Genomic DNA, 19,440 nt, shown 5'->3' with positions numbered 1-19,440 from the left:
CCTTTACTCTCAACTTTCTCCTTTCACGCTTTCTTTTTATGTCTTCATCATTTCCTGCATTAGTGAGGTAGTGTCAAGAACAGAGGACTGAGCCTTAAAGGACAAAAATCTTCACTTGGCCCCCTTCTCTGCTCCTTCTTTTGGAAAAGTAGAAACTGGAGGGGAGAATTTCCAGCCTTGCCATCTGTTTTTGATGCTATCTAGCTCACGTGGGAATTGGTAAGCATGAATGAAAAATAAAGTTCATATATTTCACTGATGTGAAGCTTGAAGTATAGCACAACATGAACTGCAAAGTTAAGGAAATCCATCAAAATAATGCAATAAAACTCTACATACCTTGGTCCCTATACGGCCCCAGTCTGGGTCAGAAACTGGATCAAGAGTCTCTTCAGAACACAAGTTCTCTTGCTGTAAAGTTATCATTATCAGTTTAATGTTCAACATGTATGTAAAGCAAATATAACACATTCACTTTTCTGAGCACTTTATTCACAATGTTTTTCTCTTAAAAACTATACATATCACACTATCTTTAACCATCAATACGGAAGCTGAAGAGACTCAAAGCCCTATAATTTTGAACCTGCACAAGAAGGATCATGTTAAATGAATATCTAACTTCAGACTGTCCTATGGATAAAGTTACATTTCAAAGCAATGACATGAAATATGGAGGCTGGCCATCAGCAGATGGGGCAGCCACAGACTGAAAGACAACTGCTTTGACTGACACCAGCTGTTCTAGGATAATGTCCTTGTTCAATTTAGATGTTTCTTATCATTTCTGAAAGTAACAGGCTTAAGTTAAAATTCCAGTGACTAAGAACAAGAAAAAGAAAAGAAAAGGGTATCAGCAAGGTACTCAGCAAGCGAAAAACAAAATAATCTTAAATAATCCTGTAATAATAACATCCTTTTGCCTCTTTATTTAGCTTTTCCCTGCTTTTAATTTTCCCCTGTTGGTGTCAACAGACTAGCTTACTCAAGTAACCCTCATTCATTCTTTATATACAATGCTTATGGCAGTGTAATCAGTGATCAGCTGTTTCTACAACTTTACTTATGGAGATAAGTAAAGGAACAAAAAGCTCATGCTTGCACTATCAAGCTGTAAGTGCAGAAACTATGAATAACATACATAAACAGAGATCATAAGTATGACACAGGGTTAAAGACAAGGAGGAGTCTTGACAAAGTAAAAGATCACATATAGAGATGCACACGGAGGATAAAAGGATAAGATTTCTATCACAATTAAAAACTGATTGAATCTTACATGTTTTCTTTTCTTCTTTGAAGGGGATGATTCCTCATCGTCACTGTCATCTTTTGGGCCTAGTGATGTGCCGTCCCTTGGTGACCAAGGCTCATTCTTGGCCAATGACAGATCTATGCCTGAAGTCTGAGTTACATCTTCGTCATCCTGAGGGTCAGATTCATGTCGTGAATTATGAGGCTGTGCATGTGACATGGATGGTCCATCAGCCGATAAGTGTGGATTCTCTCTGGAACTTCTGTTTTCACATATATTACTAGTCAACCTCATTCTTGCCCCTTCTGTATCAGAGGTTCTAGTATCAGCTTGGTTCCCTCGATAAAACTGTTCCTCATCTCTTGAACTTCCTCTTATATTTTCTGTGCAAGGCATATGTAGTGAGGAACCATTTGTGCTACTGGGAGAGGCACAGGGAACCATGAACTTTTTGATGGTGGCATTGGACCGTATTCTTGAGAGACCTTTAACCTCTAACATGTCTGCTACCTCTAAAACTGACTCCATTAAGCTCTGATCCACCTAGAAACAAAGATCAAAATCACAATCGGTAATATATCTGATACATTAACACTATTAATGAAAACTAACAACTTTCAATCATTTCACCATTTTCTCTCATAAAAGTTGGTAAAATTCTGATATAATTCTAAAGTCAATACATTTATCTCACTACAAGTTTCTATTTCCAACATTTCCCATAACTTTATTTCACTTGTATAATAGAACAAAAGCAGGGGTGATATTCTTTCTTACAGTCCTGTCATACAGAATGACTCAAAAATCCAGAATTCTTGGGACCTATGCATTGGTAAACTTCTGAACAGGTATTCTACTGTACATCAGGGGGTGTTACTGGACTCTGCCTGCTGGAAGGCCAAATTTACTGGTTTTGTAATGAACAGGAAATACTTTAACACCTTTAAATACATGGGTATGAGCTTTTTTATTTACTGCAATTACTCTGATGTTGTTTCCCTATTGCTTGAGCAGAAACGAATATTTACCTTTCCCTTGGAATCTTTAATGCCAACTAGCGCCACCTCATCTGTACTTGCTAATGTTTTTCTAATACCTCACTGCTAAAAAAGTGCAGCAAATGTTTTCCTAAGAGCTCATTGCTAAAACAAAGAAGCTTGGCTTGCTCATTATCATCTGACAAGACATCACTACCCCTTTACTCCTCTGCTGATAAAACAGTTTGTACACAACTTTAACTGCATCAACATTCTTTGCTGTATGCTGAGTCATACTCTTGGATACATCACTGTCCGTGAAAAAACTCAATATTTTAAGCCTTGTTCTTCAACTTTTCTATAGCCTTTTAGCAGGTGGGTATCTCATAAAGGATACTCAATTCACATTCTTTTAAATAGTGAAAATTCGGGGCCTTGCCCACTAAAGGATCAAATATACTAGAAGCTCCTATATGACATTCAGTGACTTTCCCCACTGAGGCTCCTTTTGTTTATTTTTTAATCATTCTACTTTCTGTGCACCAGCCAGTGAATTATGTTAATGTTGCACTCTTTTTGGATATTTACTAGTTATTTTGATGACATTTTGACTGTAACTGAAGAGTACAGTAAATCAAAATGTCAATCAGAGATCAAAGACTGCTGGCTACTAGTGTAAACAATTTGTTGATAAGCACCAAGTGATGAAAGTGAAAGGCATACCAAAACAAACAGAAGCAGTAAAACCAAAAATGATTCAGCATTCCTTAAAGAATGAATTCAAATGAAAAATCAGCCAAGACTGAAAATTATGATATAAGGAAAAAATATTTTGGTTTAATGAGGGGAAAAACTCATGAAACAGACTGAATAAGGTAAACATATATTTTGGTATGATGAGGGGAAAAACTCTTGAAAAATATAGACTGAAACACCAAAACTATTCTGATTTTCCAGTATTATATGGATCTCCAATTTTAAATATGTTCAATGACAATCCAGTTTTCTGCATTTTTTTCTTAGCGTAAATCTATATTTTCAAATTCATATCTTTCATCTTTAATCATTTCCAGAAATACCCTTGAATTTTTTACATACATATTCACCTTTCCCACATTAGCAAGGCAGTGTAAGGAACAGATGACTGAGACTTTGAGGAAAAAATCCTCACTTGGCCCCTTTCTCCGAACCTTCTTTTGGAAAAGTAAAACTGGAGGGGATGATTTCCAGCCCCCCACTCCCACCCCTTTTAGTTGCCTTCTATGACATGCAGGGAATATGTAAACAGTATTCTTTCTCCCCTAGCCCCAGGGATAACTGTTGAATATATCTCATGAAAAATCATTCTCTTGTTTGACTTTTTTTGACTTTGTGGAATCTGAACAACACCTGAACCTAATGGTTACTCAAAACGTGAAAAAGATACATAAAATTTAAAACTGTTTATACAGAATTGTATATTTCAGCTGCCTTTACAAAGTTTATTAATCTCTTTAAACAAACAGTACTGCTTGACAATTCTTCGTTACTTTAATTTCTTCGAACGTCATTATTCAATTCGTATTTGACCCCAGCATTCCATCAGTATATATTTTAGGATAACATTGTAATAGTATATGTCAAATATGTAAGCAGATCTCCTCTACATCAACTGATGATGGGTCAACAAAGTATGAACACTCCTTAGATGACAAAGAGTTGTGTTTCCTGGTGAAAGATGAAGGCCATTCTTCGGCATCTTTCTTTATCTTCCAAAACCTGTTATTCTTCAGGTGTCAAAGTTCTGTCTAACTTGCTGTTTATGCTTAACATTATTGTTCTACCCAATAAAATCATTGTGAAGTATAGTTTTCATATAATGGTTGTCAGATATATCTGCTACAGCCTCTGTGTCTTCTGTTCCATTACAGATAATGCCAACATGCCCAGAATATCGGGACAGTTCTCCACTCTTATGCTTTGATCAGGATCTTACAATCTAATGCTGGACTTCTTGAACTATGGGGTGCATTGGAGTACAATGTGATAAAGCTTTGAGTGCACTATAGGGATCAAACTAGAATACAATTTTCTTTTGGGGGAATGCTCACTCACTGTAACAGCAACCTGAATGCTGAGTTTAGTAATACTGTAACAGGATGCTACTCAGGAGTCACTACTAACAGCTATCTGTCTATCTATCTATATCTCTGATGCTCATCTCCAGGAACTCTTATTATGCAGGTGGCCATGGTAAAAGAGTTTCCAATTATCCCATTCCTCACATGCCTCCCTTACATACACCATTTCATGTATTCTTCTACCATTTCTCTCCCTACTCAATTTCACCATGTCACAGGTGGCCTTCCTCTCGCACCAACTCTTTAATCGTACTATTATACATCCTTCTTGTAAACTCCCCATCTTGCATTCTTTCTACATGCCCAAACCACCTTAAAATATTATGTTTTGCCTACTCCACAGCTCAATCTCGTGGAATTCCCTGCAATAACAAATCTCTCATACACCCCCTCATCACTTTCTTTGTTCCACTAGTCAAATCACAAGCTCCTCTCAACCCACTTCTACAGCCTGGATTCTTGACCTCTATAACTCATCCCATGGCCATGTTTCAGTGTTGGGAGGACTATGCTGTCCCTTAATCCCTTCTGTTCCATGCTTACACATCTCTACACACCATACTACTAAAAGCATTCAATGAAAATGAGCATACATGTTTGCTTACAAAATCTGAAAGCCTTCATAACAAAACAATCTCTGGATACCAAAGTGAAATTAAAGAAATTGCTCATCAGGCCTTAAACTGATACCAATCGCTCTAATGCTCTCCCACAGCAATCACTCAACTGCTCTCCCAAGGCAATCGTTCTACTGCTCTCCCACAGCACCTGAATACACAACATAGAACAAATGCAGCTTATCTTACCTGTGTGTTTCCTTGGTACATATAATCTAATAAGCAGCTCATCTCACGAAAATTTGCACCCCGTAATACTATCATTGGATGTTGATCAGAAGAGACTTCTGAAAGGACTCGCTGAAAATATGCTGAGGTGGATGCTAAAATAGCCTGATGTGCCTTCATAACAAAGCCATCTTCAGAAACCAAAGAGACATCACAGAATTGCTCTTCAAGCCTCTGTAGTGTAAGGATCTGAAATACGCAACACAAAAATAATTACAACAAAGAAAACTGAACTACTGTATATGGTTCATAGTTTCCGTGAAGAAAATCATCTTTTTTGAGTAAATCATGAAGTTATCAAATAATCAATCTTTTAATGTTGTGTTTTTTCTAAGCGGTGAGAGGCAAAACAGAAACTAGTAAGTTAAGCATGAAATCACATAACAGTTTATCATTTGCAACTGGAGTGTGACTATGGGTGTAATTAAGAAAAAAAAAAATGTGTGGAACGAGAGAATATAATCTCGAAGAGATTTCCTCTCTTCCACAAATAACAAAATGCACTTGTACAATGACAACTCAACACTGCATTTCCCAACATCCTTCAAGTCTGTTCCTTCTCACACTCAATCTGCATCACATCACAACATAGCTTTCTCAATATAATCAGTCTTGGACAGGATATCTCAATGATGAAAATGAAATCTGGTTATGTTTAATGCCTCCAAGACCCTGTTTCTATCCATCTCTCTCTCCAAAACTCCTCAGAACTTAACTCTCTCTTTTGACAGTTCTGTAATTCCACCTTTTGACTCAAAGAACATACTTGGTATTAATATAACATCCACTATTTATAAGAAATTCCACATCACAAAAATAGCTAAGCCCCTAAGAATTTGGGAGTCCTGTTTAAATGTCAACATTTCATTTCCTCTATTTATGCAAAGGATCGATCAATCCTTGTATGGAGTACTGCTTTCACATCAGGAGTTGTTCTAGCTCTGCATCATTACTTGGTCAGTTGATAGTCAAGTCCAAAGCAATACAACAAACAAACTCTTCAAAGCTAACATCAAAACTTGACATGCTTATCATAAGCAGCAACGTTGGTTCACTTCCCTCTTCTATAGGTATCTCTTTGGTTTTTGATCACGAGAGCTGGTTGTTTGTGTACCCCTAACAGTAGGTAGACTACACAATACTCAGCATACTGCTGTATTGTATGATTATTATGTGGCCATTCCAACACAACAATTTCCTCCTCTTGACAGTTTTCTAATACTTGGGTTATCACAAACAGATGGGTAAAACAATCACTACTTCATTACAAACTGATATTGCATGTTAATGTCTGCAAAATAAATGATACTATTACAGCATATGTTTAGGAAAATATTCATATCATGTTTGAAAGAAAACATGACAGCTCACCTTAGAAACATGTTGCATGTGATCATTCCAACGGAAGCGAAGCTGTTGTTCACTGCCTACTGCAGCCATCTCCAGGATATCTGGAATAAAAAAAAATTTAGAATTATACATCGGGTTATAGAAGCGGAGCTAAAACCTCTAAACAAAGTACCTCTAAAGATAGACCAAGCAATGCTTAGCATCTCAATGGTAAAAGAGAGTAATCTTCTAGGTGCAGGCACACCATAGATTTAACCCATTCACTGTGGGGTATTGCAACTATAGCACCACAATTGACTTACACTGACTGTAGGGTGTAGCTCTGGCAATATCCTCATAAATTTCACACCAGATGTAATGGAGGGAAGAAAAATGGTGACTGTTAAAAAATGGTAACACATAAAACTGTTGCCAGACAATGAGCCAATTGTTTTTGAGTTTATGAGTCAATAGCAATCAGAATGTAGAAGGAACGCCATCCTTAGGGCAGCCGATAATTCTATCCCTAAGGTTTCTACAATTTCCAGAAAGCACAGAGTTCCTTGATGGACACTAGATTGCTGAAATGCACTATGTGAGTGCAACACGGGATACAGGACTTTCAAGACCAAGCCTTCGGTTAATTTCATCGGAGCAAGGGATTAGGCATGGAGAACAATAAAACAAGCAAAATGAGACTCCTGGCATGGCTTTGTCTCAACCAACAAACACTCATTAGGCAGGTATGGTCCACAATAAATAAACTTAAAAGAAAATATAAAACATCAATACCCCAACAACTACATTATCATAACTAGATCATTGACAACCTGTCGGACATAGCCAACTCCTTAGCCAGGAGTTTCTCCCAAACGAGCAGCTTGGCCAGTTCTGACCAGCGTTTTTATAACATAAATGCCATGCCGAGATGACTCAAACTGACTTTGCCACATACAATACATGCCACCGTTTCAACAACAATAAAGAAACTAACCATTTTGACAATCAAGCCCTTTAGTGGGTAAGATATCAAATTCTAATATCATGACAATGTAGATTTAGTTAAAAAGCTTAACAATATCATTGTTAATTTTGATATCAAACTTGTTAGCTTTGATGTTTCCTCACTTTTCACAAAACTTCCAATTGATGACCTTTTAGAATATCTATTTGATGCCTTGGATGATATTCATTTACCTGTTTCAAAGTCTGTGTTCATTGAACTGATAAAATTGTGTATAAAAGACTGTATTTCAATTCGATGTAGATTATTATGCTCAAAAATTTGGTATGGCAATGGGTAACCCTCTTTCACCTGTACTAAGTAATCTTTATTTGGAATTCTTTGAAACAAAATTACTAAAGGATATCTTACCTTCTAATGCCATTTGGTTTAGGTATGTAGATGATGTTCTTTGTGTTTGGCCAACAAATGAAAATTTACAAATATTTCTCCCCTTCCTTAACAATCTAGTACTTTCCATCAAGTTTACTGTATAAAATGAATATAATGGTATGTTACCATTTTTAGATTGCATGATCCATAAGCAAGGAAGCAGGTTTAAGTTTAGCATATACAGAAAACCTACCAATGTATGCTCATATAACCATTATTACTCATCTCAACATGACAGAGTTAAATTATCATCATTTCAATCTATGTTCCTTAGGGCATTAAGTATTTGCAATCTAGAGTTTACTGATGATGAGTTTGAGGATATATTCTATTGGATCTAAGTTAAAGTACCCTAGATATTTCATTGATAAATCCCTTAAGTTAGCAAAGAAATCATTTTATAGAGTTGAGCCCAAACCTCCCATTAACACCAAGAATCTTTTAGTTCTCCCTTTTAATAATAATTTTACTTTACTTCCCATGTTGCTTAAATCCTTTAATGTAAATGTTGCCTTCAGCAACAATAATACTATAAAGAATATCTTAATCAGAATTCACCAGAAAATTCTCCTGGGTGTGTCTATAAAGTGCCATGTAGAAATTGTGATAAGTTTTATTTTGGGCAGACTGGTAAGGATCTTTCAGTTAGACTTAAGCAACATAAATACAGTATAAGAATGGGACAAGAATCAAATGCCTTGTTTAATCATGTTCAAAACTATGATCAATGTATTGAATGAAGTAATGCCATCTCAGTTATCAACTCTATTACCATGAGAACTATAATTGAATCTTCTATTATTAAATACAAAAAGAATCATAATGTTAATATTAGTGTTGGTTTATACAAATTAGATAACTTTATTGTTGATAAAATTTGTAAAATGTTAAGTTTATGAATGCTTGTTTTCTGTCTTGGACAATCACATGTTTACTAAATGGCGTCCTAGCTTTGTCCCTTCGTTGTATATCAACTGACTGTTATATTTCTCTCCTGTGTCTCCCCAGATGATGTGATTATTACACAAAATTGCAGAGTATATACATATTATTTATTTATTTTTTTTATTTTTTTTTTTATACTTTGTCGCTGTCTCCCGCGTTTGCGAGGTAGCGCAAGGAAACAGACGAAAGAAATGCCCACCCCCCCCCCATACACATGTACATACACACGTCCACACACGCAAATATACATACCTACACAGCTTTCCATGGTTTACCCCAGACGCTTCACATGCCTTGATTCAATCCACTGACAGCACGTCAACCCCTGTATACCACATCGCTCCAATTCACTCTATTCCTTGCCCTCCTTTCACCCTCCTGCATGTTCAGGCCCCGATCACACAAAATCTTTTTCACTCCATCTTTCCACCTCCAATTTGGTCTCCCACTTCTCCTCGTTCCCTCCACCTCCGACACATATATCCTCTTGGTCAATCTTTCCTCACTCATTCTCTCCATGTGCCCAAACCATTTCAAAACACCCTCTTCTGCTCTCTCAACCACGCTCTTTTTATTTCCACACATCTCTCTTACCCTTACGTTACTTACTCGATCAAACCACCTCACACCACACATTGTCCTCAAACATCTCATTTCCAGCACATCCATCCTCCTGCGCACAACTCTATCCATAGCCCACGCCTCGCAACCATACAACATTGTTGGAACCACTATTCCTTCAAACATACCTATTTTTGCTTTCCGAGATAATGTTCTCGACTTCCACACATTTTTCAAGGCTCCCAAAATTTTCGCCCCCTCCCCCACCCTATGATCCACTTCCGCTTCCATGGTTCCATCCGCTGACAGATCCACTCCCAGATATCTAAAACACTTCACTTCCTCCAGTTTTTCTCCATTCAAACTCACCTCCCAATTGACTTGACCCTCAACCCTACTGTACCTAATAACCTTGCTCTTATTCACATTTACTCTTAACTTTCTTCTTTCACACACTTTACCAAACTCAGTCACCAGCTTCTGCAGTTTCTCACATGAATCAGCCACCAGCGCTGTATCATCAGCGAACAACAACTGACTCACTTCCCAAGCTCTCTCATCCCCAACAGACTTCATACTTGCCCCTCTTTCCAGGACTCTTGCATTTACCTCCCTAACAACCCCATCCATAAACAAATTAAACAACCATTGAGACATCACACACCCCTGCCGCAAACCTACATTTATTTATTTATCTATTTATTTATTTTGTTTTGTCGCTGTCTCCCGCGTTAGCGAGGTAGCGCAAGGAAACAGACGAAAGAATGGCCCAACCCGCCCACATACACATGTATATACATACACATCCACACACGCAAATATACATACCTATACATCTCAATGTACACATATATATACACACACAGACATATACATATATACACATGTACATAATTCATACTGTCTGCCTTTATTTGTTCTCATCGCCACCTTGCCACACATGGAATAACATTCCCCTCCCCCCTCATGTGTGCTAGGTAGCACTAGGAAAAGACACCAAAGGCCCCATTCATTCACACTCAGTCTCTAGCTGTCATGTAATAATGCACCGAAACCACAGCTCCCTTTCCACATCCAGGCCCCACACAACTTTCCATGGTTTACCGCAGACGCTTCACATGCCCTGGTTCAATCCATTGACAGCATGTCGACCCCGGTATACCACATCATTCCAATTCACTCTATTCCTTGCACGCCTTTCACCCTCCTGCATGTTCAGGCCCCGATCACTCAAAATCTTTTTCACTCCATCTTTCCACCTCCAATTTGGTCTCCCTCTTCTCCTCGTTCCCTCCACCTCTGACATATATATCCTCTTGGTCAATCTTTCCCCACTCATTCTCTACATGTGACCAAACCATTTCAAAACACCCTCTTCTGCTCTCTCAACCACACTCTTTTTATTTCCACACATCTCTCTTACCCTTACGTTACTTACTCGATCAAACCACCTCACACCACATACTGTCCTCAAACATCTCATTTCCAGCACATCCACCCTCCTGCGCACAACTCTATCCATAGCCCACGCCTCGCAACCATACAACATTGTTGAAACCACTATTCTTTCAAACATACCCATTTTTGCGTTCCGAGATAATGTTCTCGACTTCCACGCATTCTTCAAGGCCCCCAGAATTTTCGCCCCCTCCCCCACCCTATGATTCACTTCCGCTTCCATGGTTCCATCCGCTGCCAGATCCACTCCCAGATATCTAAAACACTTTACATCCTCCAGTTTTTCTCCATTCAAACTTACCTCCCAATTGACTTGACCCTCAACCCTACTGTATCTAATAACCTTGCTCTTAGTCACATTTACTCTTAACTTTCTTCTTTCACACACTTTACCAAACTCAGTCACCAGCTTCTGCATTTTCTCACATGAATCAGCCACCAGCGCTGTATCATCAGCGAACAACAACTGACTCACTTCCCAAGCTCTCTCATCCCCAACAGACTTCATACTTGCCCCTCTTTCCAAAACTCTTGCATTCACCTCCCTAACAACCCCATCCATAAACAAACTGAACAACCATGGAGACATCACACACCCCTGCCGCAAACCTTCATTCACTGAGAACCAATCACTTTCCTCTCTTCCTACACGTACACATGCCTTACATCCTCGATAAGAACTTTTCACTGCTTCTAACAACTTGCCTCCCACACCATATATTCTTAATACCTTCCACAGAGCATCTCTATCAACTCTATTATATGCCTTCTCCAGATCCATAAATGCTACAAACAAATCCATTTGTTTTTCTAAGTATTTCTCACACATATTCTTCAAAGCAAACACCTGATCCACACATCCTCTACCACTTCTGAAACCACACTGCTCTTCCCCAATCTGATGCTCTGTACATGCCTTCACCCTCTCAATCAATACCCTCCCATATAATTTACCAGGAATACTCAACAGACTTATACCTCTGTAATTTGAGCACTCACTCTTATCCCCTTTGCCTTTGTACAATGGCACTATGCACGCATTCCGCCAATCCTCAGGCACCTCACTATGAGTCATACATACATTAAATAACCTTACCAACCAGTCAATAATACAGTCACCCCCTTTTTTAATAAATTCCACTGCAATACCATCCAAACCTGCTGCCTTGCCGGCTTTCATCTTCCGCAAAGCTTTTACTACCTCTTCTCTGTTTACCAAATCATTTTCCCTAACCCTCTCACATATATATATGTCTTAAATATTTCATTTTTTTTTTTCAAACCTCACATTTCATATATCAGTTATGATGTGCAAAAATCACGAGTAATTATTTTATATTTTTTTTGATATATTTCAAGTGTTTATTACAGGTCTAACCTGATGTTTTGAGTTATCAGCATAAGGCAGCGAATTATCGTTCAAAAATTGTATATATAAACATTTATCTATCGTGGTTTAGTCCATAAGGTCAAGAAGAAAAGAAATTATACGAAGAATTGATTGTATTACCTGACTGAAGATATTTGATTGATTGTATTACCTGACTGATGATATTTGATTGATTGTATTACCTGACTGAAGATATTTGATTGATTGTATTACCTGACTGAAGATATTTGATTGATTGTATTACCTGACTGATGATATTTGATTGATTGTATTACCTGACTGAAGATATTTGATTGATTGTATTACCTGACTGAAGATATTTGATTGATTGTATTACCTGTCTGATGATATTTGATTGGTTGTATGAACTGACTGATGATATTTGATTGATTGTATCACCTGACTGAAGATATTTGATTGATTGTATTACCTGACTGATGATATTTGATTGATTGTATCGCCTGACTGAAGATATTTGATTGATTGTATTACCTGACTGAAGATATTTCATTGATTGTATTACCTGACTGAAGACAATTGATTGATTGTATTACCTGACTGAAGATATCTGATTGATTGTATTACCTGACTGATGATATTTGATTGATTGTATTACCTGACTGAAGATATTTCATTGATTGTATTACCTGACTGAAGAGATTTGATTGATTGTATTACCTGACTGATGATATTTGATCAATTGTATTACCTGACTGATGATATTTGATTGATTGTATTACCTGACATGATATTTGATTGCTTGTATGAACTGACTGAAAATATTTCATTGATTGTATTACCTGACTGAAGATATTTGATTGATTGTATTACCTGACTGATGATATTTGATTGATTGTATTACCTGACTGATGATATTTAATTGATTGTATTACCTGACTAATGATATTTGATTGCTTGTATGTACTGACTGATGATATTTGATTGATTGTATCGCCTGACTGAAGATATTTGACTGATTGTATTACCTGACTGAAGATATTTGATTGATTGTAATACCTGACTGATGATATTTGATTGATTGTATTACCTGACTGAAGATATCTGATTGATTGTATTACCTGACTGAAGATATTTGATTGATTGTATTACCTGACTGATGACATTTGATTGATTGTATTACCTGACTGAAGATATTTGATTGATTGTATTACCTGACTGATGATGATATTTGATTCATTGATCAATTCATGATAGAATTTCTTGTGTCAAAAGATTTGATATTTAGTGATCATGAGGGTCAATATGTTCTAAAAAAATATATAGATTTGAGTATATAGATAATAACACACTTTCACACATACTCAGGCAGACTCAACCTCAGACTTCAGTTTTTTCAACGTTCGCCACGAACTTCCTTGCCAGACTCGAGTCTTGTGGGTTCGCCAGGAAATTCCTCGCCAGACTTGTGTCGTCATCCGGCTGGCTCATCATTGTGGGGTGGCGTAGGTCGTCGAAAGTTACCGTATTACTTGCCGTTTAGACGAGTCGGTTTGGGTCAAACGAGCCTAAGTATGTGGTTGACGGCCCTGTGGGTGTCTGGCCCCAATCCAAGAACATGTATTTTCTTGTACTGTTTGGTTTTGTGAGGCACGACGATGTCGACACAATATTTCTTTCTTATGCCGTTGACTGTGGTCCCTGCCTTGCCGATCACCTTGCCCAGCAAGTTGTCATCCATCTGCAGCATATGCATTACGTGTCCACATGGCCACAATCTGGAGGGGCGATTCCTGTAGCTGACATTAGACGCCAGAGAGAATAGGTCTACGTCAGTAGGTTCCTCGAGGTTGACCTCGAGCTGTATGTCCAGGCAGGCGTCAGTGACGGCTTCACGATCCCCGGTTAATACGATATAGTTTTCTTTCTCGGGGAAGGTGATTTTGATGTGGTAGTAATCCTCTATGGCTGTTACTTGGCTCTTAAGATGGTCATGTGATGCGAGTGGAACCTCCAACCACTCGGTCCACTTCCTGGCGACCTTGGCTGGTGGACGACTGACCTTTTCTTCCTTGGGTTGTGGTGGAGTGTTGTTGTTTCCTTGTTGTGTGGGTGGTGGTGCCGTGTTGTGTCGCTGTGTGGGTTGTGGTGTTGTTTCGTTGTCCGGGTTGTGGTGCAGTGTTATTTCATTGTCCGGGTTGTGGTGCAGTGTTGTTTTGTTGTTTGCATGGTGGTGCAATGTTGTTTTGTTGTTTGGGTTGTGGTGCGGTGTTTTGTTGTTTGGGTTGTTGTGTGGTGTTGTTCTGTTGTTTGGGTTGTTCTGTGGAGTTGTTCTGTTGTTTGGGTTGTTGTGTGGTGTTGTTCTGCTTGGGTTGTTTAGTGTTGTTCTGTTGTTTAGTGTTGTTCTGTTGTGTGGTGTTGTTTTGTTGTTTGGTGTTGTTTTGTTGTTTGGGTTGTTGTTTGGTGTTGTTTTGTTGTTTGGGTTGTTGTGTAGTGTTGTTTTGTTGTTTGGGTTGTTGTTTAGTGTTGTTTTGTTGTTTGGGTTGTTGTGTGGTGTTGTTTTGTTGTTTGAGTTGTTGTTTAGTGTTGTTTTGGTGTTTGGGTTGTTGTTTAGAGTTGTTTTGTTGTTTGGGTTGTTGTTTAGTGTTGTTTTGTTGTTTGGGTTGTTGTTTAGTGCTGTTTTGTTGTTTGGGTTGTTGTGTGGTGTTGTTTTGTTGTTTGGGTTGTTGTGTAGTGTTGTTTTGTTGTTTGGGTTGTTGTGTAGTGTTGTTTTGTTGTTTGGGTTGTTGTGTGGTGTTGTTTTGTTGTTTGGGTTGTTGTGTGGTGTTCTGTTGTTTGGGTTGTTGTGTGGTGTTGTTTTGTTGTTTGGGTTGTTGTGTGGTGTTGTTCTGTTGTTTGGGTTGTTGTTTAGTGTTGTTCTGTTGTTTGGGTTGTTGTGTGGTGTTGTTTTGTTGTTTGGGTTGTTGTGTGGTGTTGTTTTGTTGTTTAGGTTGTTGTTTAGTGTTGTTTTGTTGTTTGAGTTGTTGTTTAGTGTTGTTCTGTTGTTTGGGTTGTTGTTTAGTGTTGTTCTGTTGTTGTTTAGTGTTGTTCTGCTGTTGTTTAGTGTTGTTCTGTTGTTTGGGTTGTTGTTTAGTGTTGTTCTGTTGTTTGGGTTGTTGTGTGGTGTTGTTTTGTTGTTTGGGTTGTTGTGTGGTGATGTTTTGTTGTTTAGGTTGTTGTGTAGTGTTGTTTTGTTGTTTGGGTTGTTGTGTGGTGTTGTTTTGTTGTTTGGGTTGTTGTGTGGTGTTCTGTTGTTTGGGTTGTTGTGTGGTGTTGTTCTGTTGTTTAGTGTTGTTATGTTGTTTGGGTTGTTGTTTAGTGTTGTTTTGTTGTTTGGGTTGTTGTTTGGTGTTGTTCTGTTGTTTAGTGTTGTTCTGTTGTTTGGGTTGTTGTTTAGTGTTGTTCTGTTTGGGTTGTTGTTTAGTGTTGTTCTGTTGTTGTTTAGTGTTGTTCTGCTGTTGTTTAGTGTTGTTCTGCTGTTTGGGTTGTTGTTTAGTGTTGTTCTATTGTTTGGGTTGTTGTTTAGTGTTGTTCTGTTGTTGTTTAGTGTCGTTTTGTTGTCTGGGTTGTTGTTTAGCGTTATTTTGTTGTTTGGGTTGTTTAGTGTTGTTTTGTTGTTTGGATTGTTGTTTAGTGTTGTTTTGTTGTTTGGGTTGTTGTTTAGTGTTGTTTTGTTGTTTAGTGTTGTTTTGTTGTTTGGGTTGTTGTTTAGTGTTATTTTGTTGTTTGGGATGAAGGCCTGCAACCGCACCGGGCCCAAGAGAGGGAGGTGGAGGGTGTTCGCCCGAATGTGTTTCTCCTGCAGGGTAGAGAGAAGCTTCGTCTGCCACCTCAGGAGGATGCTGTACAGTGCCCAAGATAAAGCCAGGACCAGCAACACGATGCACTATGATGTAAGAAGGCAACACTTCATTTTATTCATATTCAATTATAATATTAACTTGTGGTTGTAGTAAGGAGGAATGAGCAGAATTTTGCAAGAACGAGAAGTGATGGTCGAGGAGCCGGGAATGTGGTCTGCAGGGAGGTGGTGCTGGCGGCGGAGGTGAAGGAGGAGGAGGAGGAGGTGAAAGCTCTTTGTCCTTCTTCAGGAGTGTGTTAGAGAAGATCATCATGACTATACCCTGCTCACTCCCATGTGATTGGCTGGAGACTAGAAACGTTTGAGATAAGAGTGGTGATTGGTTGGAGACTAGAAACGTTTGAGATAAGAGTGGTGATTGGTTGGAGACTAGAAACGTTTGAGATAAGAGTGGTGATTGGTTGGAGACTAGAAACGTTTGAGATAAGAGTGGTGATTGGTTGGGGACTAGAAACGTTTGAGATAAGAGTGGTGATTGGTTGGAGTCTAGAACCGTTTGAGATGAGAGTAGTGATTGGTTAGTGCAACACTCAGGGACGTATTAGATTTACAAATCTTCTTCCTTTGACGCAAAGTCTAGAGACGCACCGTCACCTGTGACCATCCTGTCGTAACTAGAGACGTACCGTCACCTGTGACCATCCTGTCGTAACTAGAGACGCACCGTCACCTGTGACCATCCTGTCGTAACTAGAGACGTACCATCAACATGGCCTGTGACCATCCTGTCGTAACTAAAGACGCACCGTCACCATGGCCTGTGACCATCCTGTCGTAACTAGAGACGTACCATCAACATGGCCTGTGATCATCCTGTCGTAACTACAGACGCACCGTCTGCGACAGACTGATTGTCCTGCACTAGGCTTTCTTTTTTTGGTCCCACCAACTCCCAGGGTCAATTAAGGTCGTAAGCGACGAGCTGCGTCCACCAGCTGGAGTAGTATTTTATTATCAATTTCGTCATGTGTTCAGGATTTTGGTCTGAAGAAAACGTAGAGTATCACTGTGTACATAGATGGTCCATTTATGGAAGGAGTTGTTGTTTGACTGATCTTGTAGCCAAGGTCAGGGTCTAGTGGGATTAGGAATGGATCACTACTCAACATAATAAGGGTTCAGGTGTCTCATTGCCACATAGTCGATTTGTTCGATACTATGTTGTTTGGCTTATCTCAAAAGTGGTTCTTTTGCTTCAAAGTCGGAGTGTTCGTTTCTGTCGTGGTTCTTCGAGTGTATGTGTTTCGGTTGCTTCCGAGTCGAACCATTCGATGTCCGTATTGGTTCTCTTTGTGTCTCGTTGCCTCAGAGTCGAACCGTTCGATACTACATTGTTCCTCAAAGATTATTGTGTCTCGTTGCTTCGGAGTCGTCTTTTCAGGTTTTTTGATGACGAAGAATTTCGGGTCGAGAGAAAGATATGTACATATATATTTGTGATGTTTTTGTCTTGTAAGTTTATTGAAGTAAAGATTTAAAGTTCCCATCGAACTGTGGTGAAAATGAGCTTAAGACTCACTTTGGTGATGACAGACACACTCTGTATCACGTCTTCTCATGCATGTATCCACTTAACTCTCCCTCCACCGCCCTGTGCCTCTCTCTCTCTCTCTCTCTCTCTCTCTCTCTCTCTCTCTCTCTCTCCCACAGCCACCACTCTCACCCAATAACATCCATTTACCTGTGTTCCTCCCCCCACACACCCGCGTTACGTTCCATCCCACTCAAGCTGACCTCATACTTTTACATCAACTCTTAAGCTTTTCCTCTGTATATATATATATATATATATATATATATATATATATATATATATATATATATACATACTCAACAAACTTATACCTCTGTAATTTGAGCACTCACTCTTATCCCCTTTGCCTTTGTACAATGGCACTATGCACGCATTCCGCCAATCCTCAGGCACCTCACCATGAGTCATACACACATTAAATAACCTTACCAACCAGTCAACAATACAGTCACCCCCTTTTTTAATAAATTCCACTGCAATACCATCCAAACCTGCTGCCTTGCCGGCTTTCATCTTCCGCAAAGCTTTTAATACCTCTTCTCTGTTTACCAACTCATTTTCCCTAACCCTCGCACTTTGCACACCACCTCGACCAAAACACCCTATATCTGTTGAGTATTCCTGGCAAATTATATGGGAGGGTATTGATTGAGAGGGTGAAGGCATGTACAGAGCATCAGATTGGGGAAGAGCAGTGTGGTTTCAGAAGTGGTAGAGGATGTGTGGATCAGGTGTTTGCTTTGAAGAATGTATGTGAGAAATACTTAGAAAAGCAAATGGATTTGTATGTAGCATTTATGGATCTGGAGAAGGCATATGATAGAGTTGATAGAGATGCTCTGTGGAAGGTATTAAGAATATATGGTGTGGAAGGCAAGCTGTTAGAAGCAGTGAAAAGTTTTTATCGAGGATGTAAGGCATCTGTACGTGTAGGAAGAGAGGAGAGTGATTGGTTCTCAGTGAATGTAGGTTTGCGGCAGGGGTGTGTGATGTCTCCATGGTTGTTTAATTTGTTTATGGATGGGGTTGTTAGGGAGGTGAATGCAAGAGTTTTGGAAAGAGGGGCAAGTATGAAGTCTGTTGGGGATGAGAGAGCTTGGGAAGTGAGTCAGTTGTTGTTCGCTGATGATACAGCGCTGGTGGCTGATTCATGTGAGAAACTGCAGAAGCTGGTGACTGAGTTTGGTAAAGTGTGTGAAAGAAGAAAGTTAAGAGTAAATGTGAATAAGAGCAAGGTTATTAGGTACAGTAGGGTTGAGGGTCAATTCAATTGGGAGGTGAGTTTGAATGGAGAAAAACTGGAGGAAGTGAAGTGTTTTAGATATCTGGGAGTGGATCTGGCAGCGGATGGAACCATGGAAGCGGAAGTGGATCATAGGGTGGGGGAGGGGGCGAAAATTCTGGGAGCCTTGAAGAATGTATGGAAGTCGAGAACATTATCTCGGAAAGCAAAAATGGATATGTTTGAAGGAATAGTGGTTCCAACAATGTTGTATGGTTGCGAGGCGTGGACTATGGATAGAGTTGTGCGCAGGAGGATGGATGTGCTGGAAATGAGATGTTTGAGGACAATGTGTGGTGTGAGGTGGTTTGATCGAGTAAGTAACGTAAGGGTAAGAGAGATGTGTGGAAATAAAAAGAGCGTGGTTGAGAGAGCAGAAGAGGGTGTTTTGAAATGGTTTGGTCACATGGAGAGAATGAGTGAGGAAAGATTGACCAAGAGGATATATGTGTCGGAGGTGGAGGGAACGAGGAGAAGAGGGAGACCAAA

At 39.1% G+C, this 19,440-nt stretch overlaps 1 protein-coding gene across 1 annotated transcript in view; it reads right to left on the bottom strand.

Annotated features, from left to right (window-relative positions):
• Window positions 1-19,440, bottom strand: part of LOC139763266 (uncharacterized) — a 97,435-nt gene that overhangs the window by 34,168 nt on the left and 43,827 nt on the right. Inside the window, exons 2-5 of the mRNA XM_071689211.1 lie at window positions 6,569-6,648; window positions 5,159-5,386; window positions 1,280-1,798; window positions 340-411 (exon numbers count right to left, since the gene is read on the bottom strand). Of these exons, the coding sequence (XP_071545312.1) occupies window positions 340-411; window positions 1,280-1,798; window positions 5,159-5,386; window positions 6,569-6,637 (888 nt within the window). The 5' untranslated portion in view covers window positions 6,638-6,648. The remainder of the gene's footprint in view (window positions 1-339; window positions 412-1,279; window positions 1,799-5,158; window positions 5,387-6,568; window positions 6,649-19,440) is intronic.

Source organism: Panulirus ornatus, chromosome 46 (genome assembly GCF_036320965.1).
Source record: "Panulirus ornatus isolate Po-2019 chromosome 46, ASM3632096v1, whole genome shotgun sequence".
In the NCBI taxonomy this organism is placed as follows: domain Eukaryota; kingdom Metazoa; phylum Arthropoda; class Malacostraca; order Decapoda; family Palinuridae; genus Panulirus; species Panulirus ornatus.
Note: the sequence above shows the minus strand (reverse complement) of the source record. Positions and strands in the feature narration are given on the sequence as shown.